Source organism: Pipra filicauda, unplaced genomic scaffold, assembly GCF_003945595.2.
Source record: "Pipra filicauda isolate LSUMZ 115617 unplaced genomic scaffold, ASM394559v2 scaffold33_size4404698_pilon, whole genome shotgun sequence".
NCBI classification, from domain to species: Eukaryota; Metazoa; Chordata; class Aves; order Passeriformes; family Pipridae; genus Pipra; species Pipra filicauda.
Window position 1 is genome coordinate 2,385,255 of NW_024104465.1, and position 17,159 is coordinate 2,402,413.

The window sequence follows — 17,159 nt, forward strand, 5'->3', positions numbered from 1 at the left end:
ATTTTCAAGCTATAGAACCCTAAATCACTTTTCAAACAGGCATCAGGAATTCAGAGTCTGTTCCAATATAAGTCAATGAAGCCTAAGAAAAGGTTTTCAGAAACTAGTGGATGTTACTATGTACTACTGTGTACTTTATTTCATTGAGGCATCTCTGTAATAAATACAACACCTGAATATATCGTACTGAGAAAGCTTAAATTTCTATAATGCATCAAATTAAATAAAACTTACAATAAAGTTACCATGATTTTTCTGTAATTTGTGCCCCTCTGGTTGTTAACACTGTCAGCAGAGGGCAGTGCAGTCAGCTTTCCAAAGAGCAAAGAAAGGTCCTTTTAAGGAGAATGTCTGTATTCACGTCAAAAGGAAGCATTTTTCAAGACCCAACTGTTTAGCAAAATTCTGTTCATAATTATTACCTGTACCTAAGGGACAGCTTCCTTTCCACATTTTCCATGGATACCAACAATTGCGTATAAGAAAAAAAACCTATTCAGCTTGGTTTTCAAATGCTACACTGGACTTCACAGTGCTGGTGCTTAAAAGAAACCTCATCTTTGCTTTAAATTTTCCATTACCTAAACCAGTACAGCAATTAGACATGCAACTGTACACATAAGAGTTCATATAATGACTTTAAGAATAACTAATCCCTCAACTGAATTAGTTAAAAATAAAAGGTGTAGAAACATTGCCTTGTCAGCAGAGGGAGCTGCTTGTTTTGCAATTGAAAGAGTTCAGCCAGCAAAGCCCAACAGATTAACATTGAGTTTTTCGTGTAAGCTGGGATACATTTTTGGAATTATGCAAATTTTGATTCGGTCTAATTAAACTACCTGAAGTACTTTAAAAGAAAAAAATAAGAGTAATTCTGAAAAATCTAGTGGGTTTTTTTTTAAGTATATAAAATTCTTCCAATTTTTAAAGAGCTAAAATCCCCAAACATGCTACACTAGTCTGTGCAAATACTAGAATCAGGAGTTCATCTAGATATTCACAAAGAACGAGAAACTACTATAGTTTCCTTTTTCTCATTTTAATCAAGTAGGAAACACAGATAAAGTGAAACAACATGTTCTTTGCACAAGACATCAATGTGAAAAACCATGAAACTTCCTCACCTTTAAAATAAGACATGCATGGAGAATTAAACTCTTTCATTTCCACACTGTAAAGCCAAGCAGTTCCCCTGCAATATTCAACACTATCACTAAAAGAAGCTATGTTGTTCTTGCAAATTATATTCAGGCTTTAAGACAGTTTCCATGGGCCACTGAACTAAGCAGTAATTTGAGAGGCCTACCTTTATAAGCTACTTCCCAGTGACCTTCCACCAGGGAGTGATTTCGATTGGTGATCACATACTGATATCCGACCCAGAACCTACCAAAAAATTAAGTTACATCCTAAGGATACAGGGCAAAAACATACTAACAAATGAAATCCCACAGAACCTTACAATGTCTTTATATATACAAGTTAATTTTCATAACATTCTGATGGTTTTTTGTCCTTATCATTTCAGCCCATATGTTGGCAATGTAGAGAGACTACACTTGAGGAATAGAGGAAAATACTCGATAAAATACTTGATAGTTTTCTATGTTTACAAATTATAACTGACTGTGTCTTTTATTTCTACTCACAATAAGCACCTTATTCTGTTGTTATGGCAGCACTTCAGTATCAAAAACTCAAAAAACATACAACAGCATCCAGAAGTCAAGTATTTCTAAATATATGCAACTTATGTCAGACTGTTCTGGATCAAACCATCTAACACTCCAGAGACAGAGATACATCGTTACTGAACCACTCCTGGTGACCTGTCACAGCAGCCCATGAGTCTGAGAAAAAACCCACAGGCAGAAAAAAAAAGAAATGTTTGTTGTGAATGAATAGAATGAAATATCTAAAGCCACCAGAACACAGTTGCTGCAACTCAAAATGGCTTTTTTAATTCATTCCTATCTCAAAGTTGCAAGTTTTTTTAGAGCTACAGGTTGGAAATCAAATCCTGATGAAAAATTAAAATAATTATTTCTGGACAAGGTAGTGCAGCAGTAAGTCATTGTGAAATCCACCTTCCTCTTGCAGTTCAAGAATAACTGTACATCGCTGAGACAACCTGAAGATGAAAAGACTGCTGATAAAAAGACTCTGCTGAATTTAATTACCTGTTAATGTTAATTAAAACATAAAACACAGATGGCCACTGCCAAACAGCACGTTCGTGGTGGTTTATTCACCTGATGTCAATTTTACAGTTAGATTTGTGACACAAACTGAACAACCGGTATTTGTATCACACAGAAACCATTCTCGTGTAAAACAAGATCTTCATCCGTTCCTTCCCACTCACCAGTGCTGGTCCTTCCCTAAAAACGTCATCTCTTCCAAGTCCCACTCGTGAGCCAGGATGAACCTCAGCTCCTGGTCTGCAGTGAAGGTGGCGAGGGACCCGTTCACCCGCTGACATGTCTGCACAGCGTCCCAGTAGTTCTCCTCATTTAAATACACCCTGTAACAGCTGGCTGTGCCCTCATAGTGGTGCCATCCTGTTGGGCACTTTCCTAGGAAACATGAAGAACAGAAGGGAAACCATTCCCCCCAAATTAGGATCTTTAAGATAATGCATCCTAATCAGTTTATGACAATGCAATGAATAACCACTTGCACGTCTACACACAATATACTGTGTACACTTCACCTCTGCAGGAGGAGGTGCATACATTACAGATCACTGAAGGTTTACTTTACTACAGTTTCTGATAAATGTTGATTTTTCTTTAGCTGTTTTTTAAAAGATGCAACTCCTAGTAAAGTTTCATCACACTGTGAAGGTCTTTAAAGTTTTTAATTAAGACTGACAATCTACTGTGGAAGATATTCCCCTACATATCGTTATAAAAACAATCAACTCGATCAAGTGAAAAGCAGCAGCAAGAAGCAGGAAATAAAAACCAGAGGTGGCCAAATTAATGACTGTGTCTCTGTCAGATGCTTAGCAATACATCCAACTTGTTGTGAAGTTTTCAACCTACTCTTACAAACAGTCTCAGCACTATTCACATAATCCTGCTCCCAGAGTCAATCACTGAAGATGATGGGGTTCTGGGGAAATTCTTGGTTGCTTTGGAAAAACATCACTGTAAAGCAGATCTTTAGGAAGTAAGAAGGTGATGATGTGAACTGCTGTCTCGGCTTTCTCTCAATTAACTCAGTTGAGGGAACCTGAAACAAAAGCCTGGAGGCACTTCTGGATGAAACAGGCCCATGGGCTTTGGACTGACATTCATGGAGGTGATGGGTGACTAATAGAGAGAATCACAGAGACAGGTGGATGAAATTTAAAAATATGATTTTAGCACCTGCACCTGAAGTATTAATTTTGCACACATAAGAAAGAAGCTTCATATTCAGAAACTGGTTTATGTTCATTCCATGCAAGTCACAGTTCTGTTCTCAAGCCTCTTTACTCCCTTCAGAAACAGTGATCTTTACCATCAAATAATTATATACAAACTTCGGTTTGAAGCCCATTAATTAAATACCTTTCCTCATTCTCCATTTATATAGGATCTTTTAAGATCTACTGTTTACATCACTAAGGAGGGGCAGAATACAGTACCAATCAGACTGCAGAGCACATTAGAAATTGTCATATTGATTTCTAAATTGCTTTATTGTCCTCCATAAATTTTAATAACATAATTTAGCTACCAGAATCCATGATAAATCAAAATACCAATCACTTGTCTTTTTCAGAAGATCACCAGAGTTCAAATAATCATTCCCATGTTCCCTATGTTCCCATGTCTTTCCCCCATGTTCTCTTCCTAACCTGTCCCATCCCAGTCTCCAAGGTAATCAGTGCAGCGTCTCATTCCCAAATCATTGAATGATCCCTGGAGCAAAGAGGGAACCAAGCTAAGAGGCAAAAGGCTGGGGAGACTCAGAAGTTTTGGGCCTGGAGAGATGGGAAGGACACTTGCAGGACATTCATAATGCTTTAGGTAAGGCTGGGACTGGGATGCCGACAGCGGCACAAGCAGTGCTGCAGGTGAGAGGGCTGGATTTTAAAAATAGCCTAAATTTCTAAATTAATTAGCAGGAAGATGGCCCAGATTTCCCAGTCTGCAACTTACTGCTAAATCGGACAGGCTGTGCCACGTTGACACCTCCTCTCCCTCGGTTGTGCCTCGAGTCCACTTTCTCCTTCCCTGTCAAGCATGGGGACCAGAAGGAACAGTCAGTACTGGGGAAAGATGCAAGCAAAGGCAGATTTCATTTTATTAAACTTTCTCCGAGTTTGAATTCAAGACATGTGGTACATGACACGCTCAGGTAAACAAAGATGGCACAGACTTGATGCTCATCATTTCAACTGCTGCAGCAAATGCATCATCCCTGGTGCATTTTATCTGTTCCTGCTAAAAGAACTGCCCACTCCCCAGCTGCTTCATTCCTCAGTTGTGTGTTCAAGGACACAAGACAACGTCTCCAATATATTTTCCAACACATTCTCTGAGATCTAGGACAGAATTAAAACCAGAAAAGGAAACCCATCTTCATCCAAAAGAACGAGGGGGTTTTTTCACTCTTAGGCTTCTAAAGGAAACATTAGCTCATTAATTCTGACACAAAACCACACACTCCCCCATCTCAGTGGCAGGTCTAACAGGTGTACATGACAATTGGGTTTCGTAACCGAGGAAGAACAAGGTGCAAGATGTTATTCAAGGAAAGGGGCTGGAGTGCTCCCTGTGCCTACCAGGAGTAAATAAAGAACACACAATTTATGTGGAGACAACGCAGGGTGGGTCACAGCCAGCAAAACTAGCAGGATCCTAAGCAGGAAGGCTGGCACGGTGGTGGGGAGAAACCTTTGAGAAAGACGGAGATGAGCACCGAGAAAGATTAATCTGGAAACAAGGGATTAACCTTAAAACCTTAACCCAAGAATGTAAGCATTAGAAACACCTACCAGTATGCTACTACTACTAGACATTACTAAATTTAATAGAATTTAACCAGCAGAAAGAGACGTGCAGACATTCATTTCTATATAAAAAAATCAGCTTATTTTGCTTTAAAGCTGATTAGCTCTATTTAGCCTCGCTAAACCAAATAAACCAGTCATGATTCTAAATAAAGAGAAGCTACACAGTCATCTTCAACAGGTTTAACTACATCTGTTTGAAATATATATGAAATCATGTCATTAAAACTTTCTCTTTTCAGACTGTATTTAGAAAGCAAGAGGTTTGCAGCAATTTCATGACAATTTAAACCTCGAGTTGGAGGCTGTTCAGTGCACTACCTGGGGGAAAGATCTCCACAAGACCCAACGTCAAACTGCACTCCCTAGAACAAATGTTAGCACTGATGAGCAAAAAAATCCCCAGCTGTAGCCCAGGAACAGCAGAGTCACTTTGCATTCATCTGGCTCTAGCATACTGAGTTTGCCCTGGGTTAATGGGATAAGCAAGGGATATTTAATTATCACGTTATCCCAGGAATTACATGCCTACAGAGATCACCCATTAAGAAACGTCCGTGCATAATAGACTCGCACGGCCTTACAGGAATAAAGTAGTAATTCTACAGTTCAATATTAGAAGACACTATCTATCACAGGCAAGAAGTCAGTGCCACGAAATTCAGTCAGCACACATTTCAAAGGACACTAAATGGTAAAATAATTTGATGGTGAAGATTAACGATTTTTTTATTACTTTAAAGGCCAATCTATTTTTGCTTTTAGAATTTGTTTTTAATCCTAGTGGTTCAGTAGCAGTATTTACAATGTGATTTTCAGAGCAAAACTGAGACGCTAAAAAAGCAAATCTTCAGTTACGGCAACACTTTAAAAATAACACCAGCTAATGTAGAATGCTTTATCAAACTGCACTGAGTTCAACATGGGAAGCTCTATTTTCCCATGGCATTAAATGGTAACAGCTAAACCCAAAGAACCAGTAAGAACCAAACACACGAAGAATTAGTTCCCTTTCAGAAGTGAGAGCAGATGCAGCACCATATGGCTGACCCTCCACGGCTAAACAGAACGCCCACGAGGACTTAACAATTTATCTCCCCCAGGAATAAAACAGAAGTTCACAGGTTTTGACATGCAAGGTTAAGGAAGGGTTACTTGGGTTAAGAAAGGGTTACTTGGGCTAACATCTTAAATTGACAGAATTTATGCCAGATGCTTTGAAAAATAGCTGCATAGATCCCACAGGAAGGGAGTTCAATCAGTCTGCACCCAGGAAGCAGGACTCTCACTCCTTCCTCAGCATCTGCCCGTGTCAGCAGACTCGCTGAAACCAGGACTCAAGTGGCAGAAAGCAGCCACCACAAGTCACTTCTAAAGCCCAGCACTGTCAGCTGCTTAATAAACTGCTGCTCTTCAAATATTAAATTGCTTCTATTTGACCTGAATTTCTGTCTCCAACAAAAGCAATGATGACAACTTTTTCCAGGGCAGTAAAGAGATGCTAACGAGCCCCTAAGTCACTTGACTGCGGTGAAAAGCTGTTGCAGATTCTGGTGGCAAAGGTGTAATTGGACTGGTTTGCTACTGTACTTTCACAATACTCCGAGGAAGAATTTTCCACGTACTTTGCTGTTCCTGCTTCTTTTATACGAATACTTTTATCTTTACAAATACTTTCATCTTTAAAAACAAATTAAGAGTGCCATGGACTAAGCTTTAAGATAATAACCTGAGTCAGAAGATCACAACCTAACCATGTCTGAGTGTTTCAGAAAGGAAAAGCCATAGTTTTTAGTGCTTATGTGCATACTTAATATTCTGAAAGCTATCAGATTTTGGAAGATCAGTTATTTTCCAAGATATTTATTCTTTTAGATACTACAACCACAAGCAATAACAGGAACGGTAGTATTTTTACTAGCCAAGACAGAGAGAGAGATCCATTTCCTTTGACTTCATAAAACTACTCCAGAAATGTAATTTACTTTCTACTTGGTGAGGAAAAGGAAAAAATAGTTTCAAAGAAAAATTCACGGGGTGCTATTTTTTTCTCCCCTCAAATACTATAGCATGGTGGACGTGAGCATCTTCCAATCTGTTTCCCAGTGGATTAAGTCATGATTAGTATTCACCGAGCTCCTTCCAATTTACAGTTACTGTCTCATTCACTCTAGCACAATTATAGTCTAAGTATAGGGCCATACATCAAGAAAGTTGCCCAGCAGTGCTGATTCTGTGGCTATTTTCAGCTGCTTAAAACTTGAAGCTACCAATTCAGAATAGAAGTTTGCCATGCTGATGGCTCCTACTATTTTTTATATTGATAAACCTCTTCAGATATGAAGCAAAACAGTGCAACAACCGTTCACTGTTAAGATATTGGACATTTTGCTTACTTTTCTAACTACCTTTTAGATAGTGGTGTCACAGCCCTGATAACTCCTAGAAAAAGCTCTGTGCCATGCATACAAGTTTTGCTATTTCTCTTGGGGACATGGCAAAAAAAGAAGGGACAAATGCAGCCAAGTTTCAGTCTGAAAGAACTATGAGCTTGCCCAGCAGAGGTTGGAAGGAATTCAGTTACATTGCCCACACCCTTCCATGTACATCCACGGAGATTACTCTGCAGAATTTATCCACAGGATCTCAGTAACACTTGCTTTGCACATCGTGTCTCATTAGGGGAAGCCAAGCACACAAGCAGAGCAGAAAGCTCTTTCTTCTTCCCCCTCGGTGTGTCCATCAGTTGGATCAAGTAAAAGGAAGCAAAAAGCCAAGTAGTGCAAATGGCATGAGAGCTGAGGAGCTGAGACAACACAAAAGTGAGAGCTGGCACCAGCTGAGACAGGGACAGGCCAGAACGTCTGTGTGCTGAGCAGCTCTGCATGGGGGGACAAACGTGACACCAAATGTGTTCAGAGGAGCAAAAAGAGAAACTGCAATCTGCCACACACCCCAAGGTCTGCTGTGCACCACAAAAAGGGCAGGCAGAGAGGACACTGCCTGTAACACAGAGAGGTCCTGTATGGACAGGACTCATAAAGGGGGTGAATATTGGATTTTGGGGAGTTGAACCAGGTTCCAGAGTTTCTGTGTCACAGATGGCAAGTCGCTCAAGCCAAACCCTTTACAAGGATGGATGTACTACGTCAAATTGTCTCAAAATGAAACTGCTTGTGAAGCAACCAGGTCTTGTTAATATATTATTAGTTCCAAGATTTGAATTGCTCCTGTTTAAACACACTGATTCTCAAAATTTACATCAAAAGCTGCCTTGTCCCCTCAAGCTTCAAATTTACTATCCAGCATACAACCCACTAAAAGCTTGGAAAACTTCTAATTCCATTTGGAAATTTGAGAGGTGAGAGAACTTCAAGATTAAGTCCAGTTTTGTGCCTCAATATTTCAAAATACAGTTTAGAACTTCCCAGAGAGGAGTGACTCTTCTCAGATCAGGCAGCTCCCCACCATGTGCTATCAATTGTATTATGCCAGGACATCAATGCCAACAAAGAACAGCATCCTGTTGTGATGAGCACTATTCAATGCAATAGGCTGACAGGAAAGAGCTTATAATTTAAACACAGGAGGTAAGGTAAAGAAATAGTTCAGCAAGGGCTCAGAAAAAGTGTGGAACTGCTCAGAGGTTTTTATCATTATTACCTAGCTTTAAAAAAGGACATGTCCTAAAAAGCACACAAATGTCAACAGTCACTTCAACCAAACACAATATCCTTGGTGAAATAAAACAAAGAGCTGGTTTTGATCACTTCACTGGGGGGGGGGACAACCCCTAGGAATTCAGCTCACTGAAACCTTCCAGTTCTTGTTTCTGACCAAGCAGGTCTAGAGAACAGTACTGAGAAATACTTTTTAAAGGAAGAATGTGACACTGGGTAAGGGTGTGCACTACAGGATGAGCTGGAGGTTTTCAAGCTCAGATGCTGGGGGAAGCCCGAAGACATCTGACAGCACAATCTGATCATTTATTTATGGAAAGAATTCTGTTTTTTAAATATAAACAAATGAAGGAAGGAAATGAAATGATCACCAATATAACTGCAAGCTGAAAAACTGATACAGATAGGATTTATGAAAGGCACTGGAGTTTAAGACATCCACTCTAATTCCTAAGCAACAGAAACAAACATCAAGCCTGCAGCAAGAAGAAACAAAGGCAAACAGACAGAGCTACACTAAACTCTGCTCTGCTCGTCCCCCTGAAAATGAGTTAGACCAGAAGGCCTGCAAAGAAGGCAGAGTATCTGCAGAAGCTGATCTGATATTCTGGTAGAAGCAAAGCTGGAAATCCAATAAGCAGTAAAAGGCAAACTGCAGATCCCTTCCCTCTTATGGGTTTAAATACAGGTCGAAAAATCATGTTTCTACTTTGACTACTTGTATAGAAACATAAGGGAAAGTGAGTAGAAATAATAAATTTCCATTTTTAAAAGTCCTTGTTTAAGATACTAACGCCTGTTTCTACCATTTCACAGAATACGCTACTCTAGGATAAACTATTTTTAGGATCGAGTACTGTTGACACGGAACAGTACACAAATTTCATGAAGCTCCACTGCTTAAGCAGAAGAGAGTCACAGGCACATGCTACATAAACCCTCCCAGCAATTTTTAGTATGCTCACAAGAGCAAGCAGCCGCTGCTTTTAGTCTACCAGAGAGATGAATTGAGGGTAATCACTGCTGCAGATTCCACTGACGCGTGTGTGCCCACTGGGAAGGGCAGGGGGAACAGCACTTTGCACATGGTAAGTTTGGAACTGAAAGGAATTCCAGGCTTTAAAGGAAAACAGTCATTCTGATAAGAGAGAGCAAGAACAAAACCAGCTGTAACGACAATCTTCACAGAAATAAATGGTCTAGCAAAAAATAGGCATCTCATACACTTATTCAGATTGCCAATGAATTAATGTCTTTCTTAATTGTGTTCTGAAAGAAATGACAGAAGAAATTATTCTGAAGAAAAAGTCTTAGGATTTGGAGTGGTTTTTGTACTTCTGACAACACATGAATACAAAACTAATTTATTAATTACAGTTCCTCTTCTTTTAATACACTTGTTACTAACATAAATGAAACCGGGCCTGAAAAAGGTAAACTAAACCAACAGTGACAAATAACTCCCAATGGCTTTGTATTAAACCTCTCAAAATACCAACATGACTAAGTAGTCATTGAAACACACATTCACCACCACCACAAAACCTTAATTCACTAGCACTGATCTCTCCCAAGTTGCTCATGTTGGAGTGTGCCATTAGTAGCTCAAAGGCTGAAGATTAACAAGCTTCCCAACCAGATTCAAGGCTCTTTCTTGCAAGCCTTTTTTTCATGCTTCAGAGAGTTTCCATGCCTTTTAATTTACAGATATTTTAATTTTCCAAGTTTCACAAGTCCAGGTGGCTTCACTAACTAGTTCTTTCAGTGTTCAGCCTGGCTTTATTGAAATTAAGAACTTTAATTAAAAAGTATTTACATTTAGCTGAATCATCTCACGATTGCTCATCTAAATCCAAAGGTATTTTCTAAATTTAAAGCTGCATCATTTCTTGTAAATTCAGAGGCCAAAGAAGAAAGTTGCCACTCCTGAGTATGACTGTGTGCTACTATTATTAGCAGTATTAGCTCCCCAATCCATGTCCCAAGACATTCTCTCCTTTGACTGGTCATATACTGCTTTTCCCAACATAAGAAAACCACGCTCTTCCAAACTGATTCAGGCCTCAGGTTTACTTTCATTGATGTTACTCCTTTTTATTCTCCAGCATACCATTCACATGCACACCAACCTCTCCTGATTCTTGACAGCTCCACATAACAAATGCCCTTCAACACCCATTTCAATTTTTTTGTTACAGGTATAATAGTTTTTACATCCCACACCAGTAGTTCTTGTTCCTCTGGTTTGCTGGCTGCACACCTCGCGTTACTGTGCAAATATCTCGGTTCTTTCACAAACACCACACCTGCTTTCTGGCTGTTTTACTGAGCACAGCCTTTTCACCAATTACTTATCTAATTAATCCTCTCATCAAGTGCAATACTTTCCTTCTCTGTGCTGTCCATCATTTTCCCCTCTAGTATTCTTTTATGTATGTTATTCTCCTCCTGTGTACAGACATGGTGGCGAATCAACTCTCTCCCACATTTCATTTCTTTAAAGTTCTTCTCATCTTATCAGGCCAGACAGCACAGCAAGACCTACATCCCAAACAGAAAACAAGAGCCTATGCACTGAGAAATTTGCTTCCATGAAATCCTCTTCATATACCAAATGTTCTTTGGAACACCATCCCCGTGCATACTCCACACAATAACTTAAATTGCTGACTAATACACCAGGCAACAAGAGAGGATAAAAATAGACTTCTACTAATTGGATGTTCAAACGTTCCCACAAGTGAAGTCTTCGGTGCTTTTTAAGTAAATCCAAACAGTAACGTGACTCTGCCTTCCCCTAGCCACTGAATTCCATTAGACTCCAGGATTTTTTTAGGTCCCTATATTTTCACATTTGGCCAAAGTTGGCTAAAAAGGAAGAAGAATAACAGCACAATTATAAAAGCATCTTTCTCTAGGACATCCACATTGTAAAGAATATCCTTAAAAGACTACTAATGGCACAGCTTAATTTTCAATTTCAGAAGAAGTTACCAATTTTTTTTCTGCTTTGCTGCAAATATACACACACACAAACCAACTAAAAGCTTTCTAAATAGAGCACTGACATTCTTTTAATTATTTGGGTATAGCACACACCGGGGAGATGGCTCACTATGGCAGAGTTTCAAAGTCTGAGAGTTAGATTTACTTTTCTAATCCCTCTAGAAAATATGAATATTTAGAGAAGTTTGTTGCTGTAAAACACAAATGTTACTATTTTGTAGCACCTCTTTAAAACAGCTCAGAACTCAGAATGATGACAGACTGAATGTTGTGATGACAATGCCACAAAGTTCATCAGTGATTCTCTGCAAGAAAATTAAGTAGTTCACTGAAGAAGAACTTCTTAAAACAGTTTTTGAATGTGATTTAGTCACACTGTAGAGGTAAAAGTTTAGAATTATGCCAGAGTTGAATTCATGCTTTCAGATACCTGTTTCACTGTTCTTAATGGAAAAAAATTATAGGTCCCTTAACTTTTCAGATACACAAGAAAGAGTTGCACTGGCCTGTTTGTCAAGAACAAATGAAAACATTCAAAATTATGATTATATAGTCACAGTTTTTCTTTGCTTGTTTTTAAGCACAGCTCAGCATCCAGTAACTTTAGCAGAGAACCAGTGCTGGTCACAGGCAGCATAGGATCGTAAGAGTTTATGAGGAGGAAATAACCAGCCTGCCTGACAGAACAAAGTTCTCCACTCAAGAAGCATAAGCAGAAGAAGGAGCAATAAAACAAACTCTCTACCCAAGCCCAACAATGTCACCCAGCACCATGTGAGTGATATACAACTAAATCAGTAATTCCAAATTTAACCACGGGCTTATGCGTCATTTCAGCTTAATTGCAACATGATTTTTTCCTTGTCATGAAAGTCTCCTTTTAGACTACAAACTCACCTCATCTCCAGGACACCTGCTCACAGAGGATAATTCAGACAAGCAAAAAATACTGTCTGTGGCACTGGCTGCTCAAAATGAAGAGAAGCCAACTCGAACTCTGTTAATAATGGGTACAGGTCTACCAAAAAATCTCCAAAATTTCAAATAAGAATAAGCAAGCGATCTGAAAGAGTCAAAGTACTGCTGCAAAACAAGCTGGCACTGGGATGAGCATTCTGCTCAGATTTCCTTACCCGGACAGTCAACTTCATCACTCTCGTCCTCGCAGGTGGGCCATCCATCACAGTGCCAGTCGGAAGGGATGCACTGAATGGTTCCACTCCGACACGCAAACTGCCCCGAGGTGCAGCGGAGCTCTAGGAAAGAAGAAGAAATTTGTGCTTTGTTTAAAGTGTGATTTATTCTTGCAAATCTATACATATATTAATTGTCTGTCGTGTCATGTATCACCGAAGCGCAACGGACAAAGTTTCCAAATAAGCCAGCATGTTAAAAACAGCCTCGTTTCAGATCACTTCGTGTTTCAAACTGCATGTTTGTGGTTTTAACAGACAGGAAGGCTTGGGAAATAATTCTCTCGAGACACCTGTGGTAAAAACTTCCTGATAAAGATACCATGCGAGCAGCTATCACCACAGCATTACCCATTTACTTCTTGTGGGGCACTGAGGATTTTGGTCGCTTTTCTCAGAACCAAAGTTCAACAAAAATGTTCCAGTAGTTAAGTGCTGCATTACACAACAAACTCAGAATCCTATTTCCATTCTAATCACTATGCCAGGACCCACTAGACTTGCACAAATGTCCTGCCTGATTCAGAGACGCTTCACAGAACTACTTGAAAAGTAATTTCTATATCCATGAACCTGTTTTCACTTTCTAGGTTAAGCTCTTCTGCAGCATTTCTCCATGTGAGCATATCCTTCACAAGCAGCTGTCGATATCTGCAAACATCTGAGTGCACTGCCTACCTGCCATCACTACACTGTCACACCTCATTAGCATTACAAAAAGCACAACTTTTTTCAAAGCTTTTTTTAATAGCAATTCCGTCTATCAAATGCCAGAACCTGATAATTCGGGTTCATTTTGTATCCCTCAAAACATTTTGCAAGGGGGAAAAAAGTCTGTCTACACAAGTGAACAATTCTTAGTTGGTTCACAGCTGGCAGGTTTGCCAGCTGCCATCCCCATCCACAGGCTCACTTTTGCACCACACCATCACTCTCCATCTTTTTTCTGGGTAGTGGCTGTCAATTTTCCATTGTTTTTGAACAATTTAGCTCATATTCCTCTCAGTGAGCTACACTAACCCCAGGTAATTTCATCTAGAGAGGGAATACCCTTTTAAATAGAAAAAAAAAAGCTTGAAACACTCATCCCTGATTTTGAAAGGACTGAGGAGGCAACTGTTTTGAAGAAAGAAATCTCTAAAATAAAACTTAAAATACAGGTATGCATTCTCTCATCCACAGTTTACAACCTAAGAGCAGAGCTGTAATTGCAGTTGTTACTTCTTAAAACATGTCTAAGCAAAATCAAGACAGAGGTCACATTTAAGTGTTCAAACAACATGACTGGGCACAATAAAACCAGTCATCATGCACTCCCAATAAAAGCTGTACACATACACCTAGTAATTGGTATAAGATATTGATAACCGGCTTCTAATTTGATGTTAGACTAAAATCCAGTCCTACTACTGGTTTCTCTATAAAGCACAGACCTGCTCTTCTAGAAAAATAAAAGCAGGCACATCCTCTTAGCAACCACCTACTCAGAGCAAACATTCAGGTCACAAGATGCTTAGAACTCACAGGGACCTGCCAGACTACTGACGGCAACAACAGACCTGACAGCACAAGAGTGTTCTCACCCATTTAGAGCTTTACTCAGCCCAAACACCGACAGAGAATGAGCACAGGGGAAATAGGGGAAAAAGAAAAAAAGAATTATCATCTTAGGTCATAATGATTTCCCCCTCAGAACAAAATCTGAAGTAATTTCTTTAGCCTTTAGAGGAAAAGGGGGAATAAAAGAAAGGGAAATAAAAAATGGGGGGAAAAGCTTCTCTTGCCCAATGTACCAAGAGAGAAAATTTAAAATCTATCTTTAAGTTAGATAATTTCAAATCTAATCTTGAAGTTAGTTAAATCTCTCTTTAAGTAAGGGATAAAAAAAACAACAACACACAAACCACCAAACCAAACAAGCACAAACCCTCAAGCTGAAATTAAAAGTATGCAAATTTCAAGTTCACAGAAAAGCCCCAACTCTTTGGTAAATCATTGCAGCTTCCTTCACTGTTTTTGTGCAAGATCAGCACACAGTGGAAGGTTTCTAAGAAAGTCCTGCTGCTGCAGTTTCAAGTACAGAATTCACAGTGGGGCCTGTGGTAGATCTTTTAACACATGAAAGACTATCCTCAGCCCAGCTCCAGGTTCCCTTTGCATTCCCCTGTAGTTACGGCAAAATTCAATTCAAAACTCAACACTTTAAAATAAACTTGATTTTTTTTACTGCTTGATTTCAACAGAAATCACACACACCCCCCAGTGAAGAAAGTTATTCTGCAGCCTTCTGGTTTCACACGCAGCATTCCCCAGGAATGCCAATGTGCACACGGGAAAAACAGTCAGGAATACCTTTGTCTGCCTGCAATTTCATACATGCTATTACTATTTTATATACAATTACATATGACTGGTTCAGATAAAAGCATGACTCCATCCCAATATTACAGGCATTAAACAAATGCCGGTTACATGCCGCAATTGCTTCCTGTGTTACAGGCACTCCTCTCCGAAGAATGTGGATACCTGGAAGAATACAAAGCATTTCTATTAAAACACCTCTCAAACCAGCTGTACCATTGCTCCCAAGGGAGATCATGCCATGCCAGATGCACTCGTTATTTCAGACCACGGGACGTGAACTGCTACGCAATTCTACTGCAGAGAGGGGAAACGTAACACAAAGAAATCCTGTGAAATTAAAATCTCCATATTCTGCAAATGCTGTCAACAACCCTTCCTGAGCCATCCCCAGCCCAGAGCCATCAGGGCACGATACAGACACGAAAACAGATGGAAGTTTATAATGAACCTTTAAGATACTTGGCCACGGAACAGAGAAATTTGGGACAGGCAAGGGTGCACAGGGTATTTGCTGGTCTCCACAACCCCGTCAAACATTTCATTTCAGCAGCCTATTTTTAAGTCAAAACAGCAGAAAAATGAAAATATTTCAAGCTGGTCTCTCCCACAGAAAAGGCCAGACCCACTTCCAGCAGCAGAACAGGAATCATGAAGATGTATGAGCAGCAGTGAACAGTACATTATGTGACCATCCATCTTTCCTGAAATGCAAGTCATCACTTAACACATGGTCAGACACTGTACTTTCCAGGAGGGTGGTAAATAAAAACTGTTCCTTTGCCTATATAAGATTTCCAGTTCTTTTGAAGAATAGCAATAGTTTCAAAATTACCAGTGGCACTTTTGTCCTTAAAGCCAGATACCCCTCACAGTTTATAGCTATCGATGGTAACTCAGAGCAAGGAAGGATGAAGAAGAAAGTATCTTAAATTATCACCTTCTCACAGCACTAAAATCACACATTTTCCACCAGCTGTTAAATGCAAAACCATTGTGTTATCAAAATCATTAGTAAATATATAATGGCACAAGTTCAGCTAAGAGCAAGCAGCTGTTGGAGCAGAGGCACAGATATAACACTGAGCTAAGGGCATGAACAGCTGCCTAGAAGTGAAAATGTGGAAATGCAACCTCCTTTAGTGTTCATGTACGATGTGAAGAGTTATATCAGCAGTATTATGATTCACATATGCAATTCTAACATAAAAAACTCCTTTTCTTTTAAGGATCACACGCAGTCTTTGCTATGCTACAGCACAAAATTTAGTACACTGAAATCTCCTTTTAGAGCAATTAAATTCATCTAGCATTTGCTGGGAAGAAGGGAGGCAAGAAAAACACTGGAAATAGCAGCAATTGTAGTTTTTGCACTACACATAGTATATACTTAGAAAACATCACAAAGTTCAAGCAGTGTGAGAAGGTGAGAACACTTCAAGCAGCGAGGTGTCATTACAGTCTCTTCACCATCTCAAAGCACTTCTACAACGTTAACCCTCAACAATCTTACCAATCCACAAGTCACTCATCTGAAAGAAGTCTTGCCAAAGCTTGCCGTGGACTTGTAATTTGGAATTTAAAAGAAAGTTTCCAATTGTTTTGTAAGTTTATCTATTCAAATACCAGAAATAACAAACAAGATTATACATAAATTTAAACAGTGCCATATGAACAAAAAGTCTTCATCTTCTTTAGCTGCCAAATATTTTTCTAAGTTACTCAGTGACAAAACCAACAAGATTTCTGACTAACAGAAAAATCTAGGTTTCAGACAGGAAAAACCTAATTTTTCAAGGTGGTTGCTTACACTCTCACAGAAAGCTTTTGTTCTGAAGATTTTCCCAACTGCATGTTGAATGCCAGGTGTTCCACAGCACTCATCATGTATTTCAACATAGGGCTACAACAGCT

The 17,159-nt window shown here is 39.4% G+C and overlaps 1 protein-coding gene across 3 annotated transcripts in view; it reads right to left on the minus strand.

The window, feature by feature from the left end:
* The window catches only part of DGCR2 (DiGeorge syndrome critical region gene 2), a 44,395-nt gene that overhangs the window by 11,274 nt on the left and 15,962 nt on the right, over positions 1 to 17,159 (minus strand). Inside the window, exons 2-5 of one of the 3 annotated variants that reach the window (XM_027714292.2) lie at positions 12,825 to 12,947; positions 4,152 to 4,226; positions 2,366 to 2,585; positions 1,307 to 1,386 (exon numbers count right to left, since the gene is read on the minus strand). In XM_027714292.2, the coding sequence (XP_027570093.1) occupies positions 1,307 to 1,386; positions 2,366 to 2,585; positions 4,152 to 4,226; positions 12,825 to 12,947 (498 nt within the window). The remainder of the gene's footprint in view (positions 1 to 1,306; positions 1,387 to 2,365; positions 2,586 to 4,151; positions 4,227 to 12,824; positions 12,948 to 17,159) is intronic. The other 2 variants (XM_027714293.2, XM_027714294.2) reach the window with 2 other exon arrangements.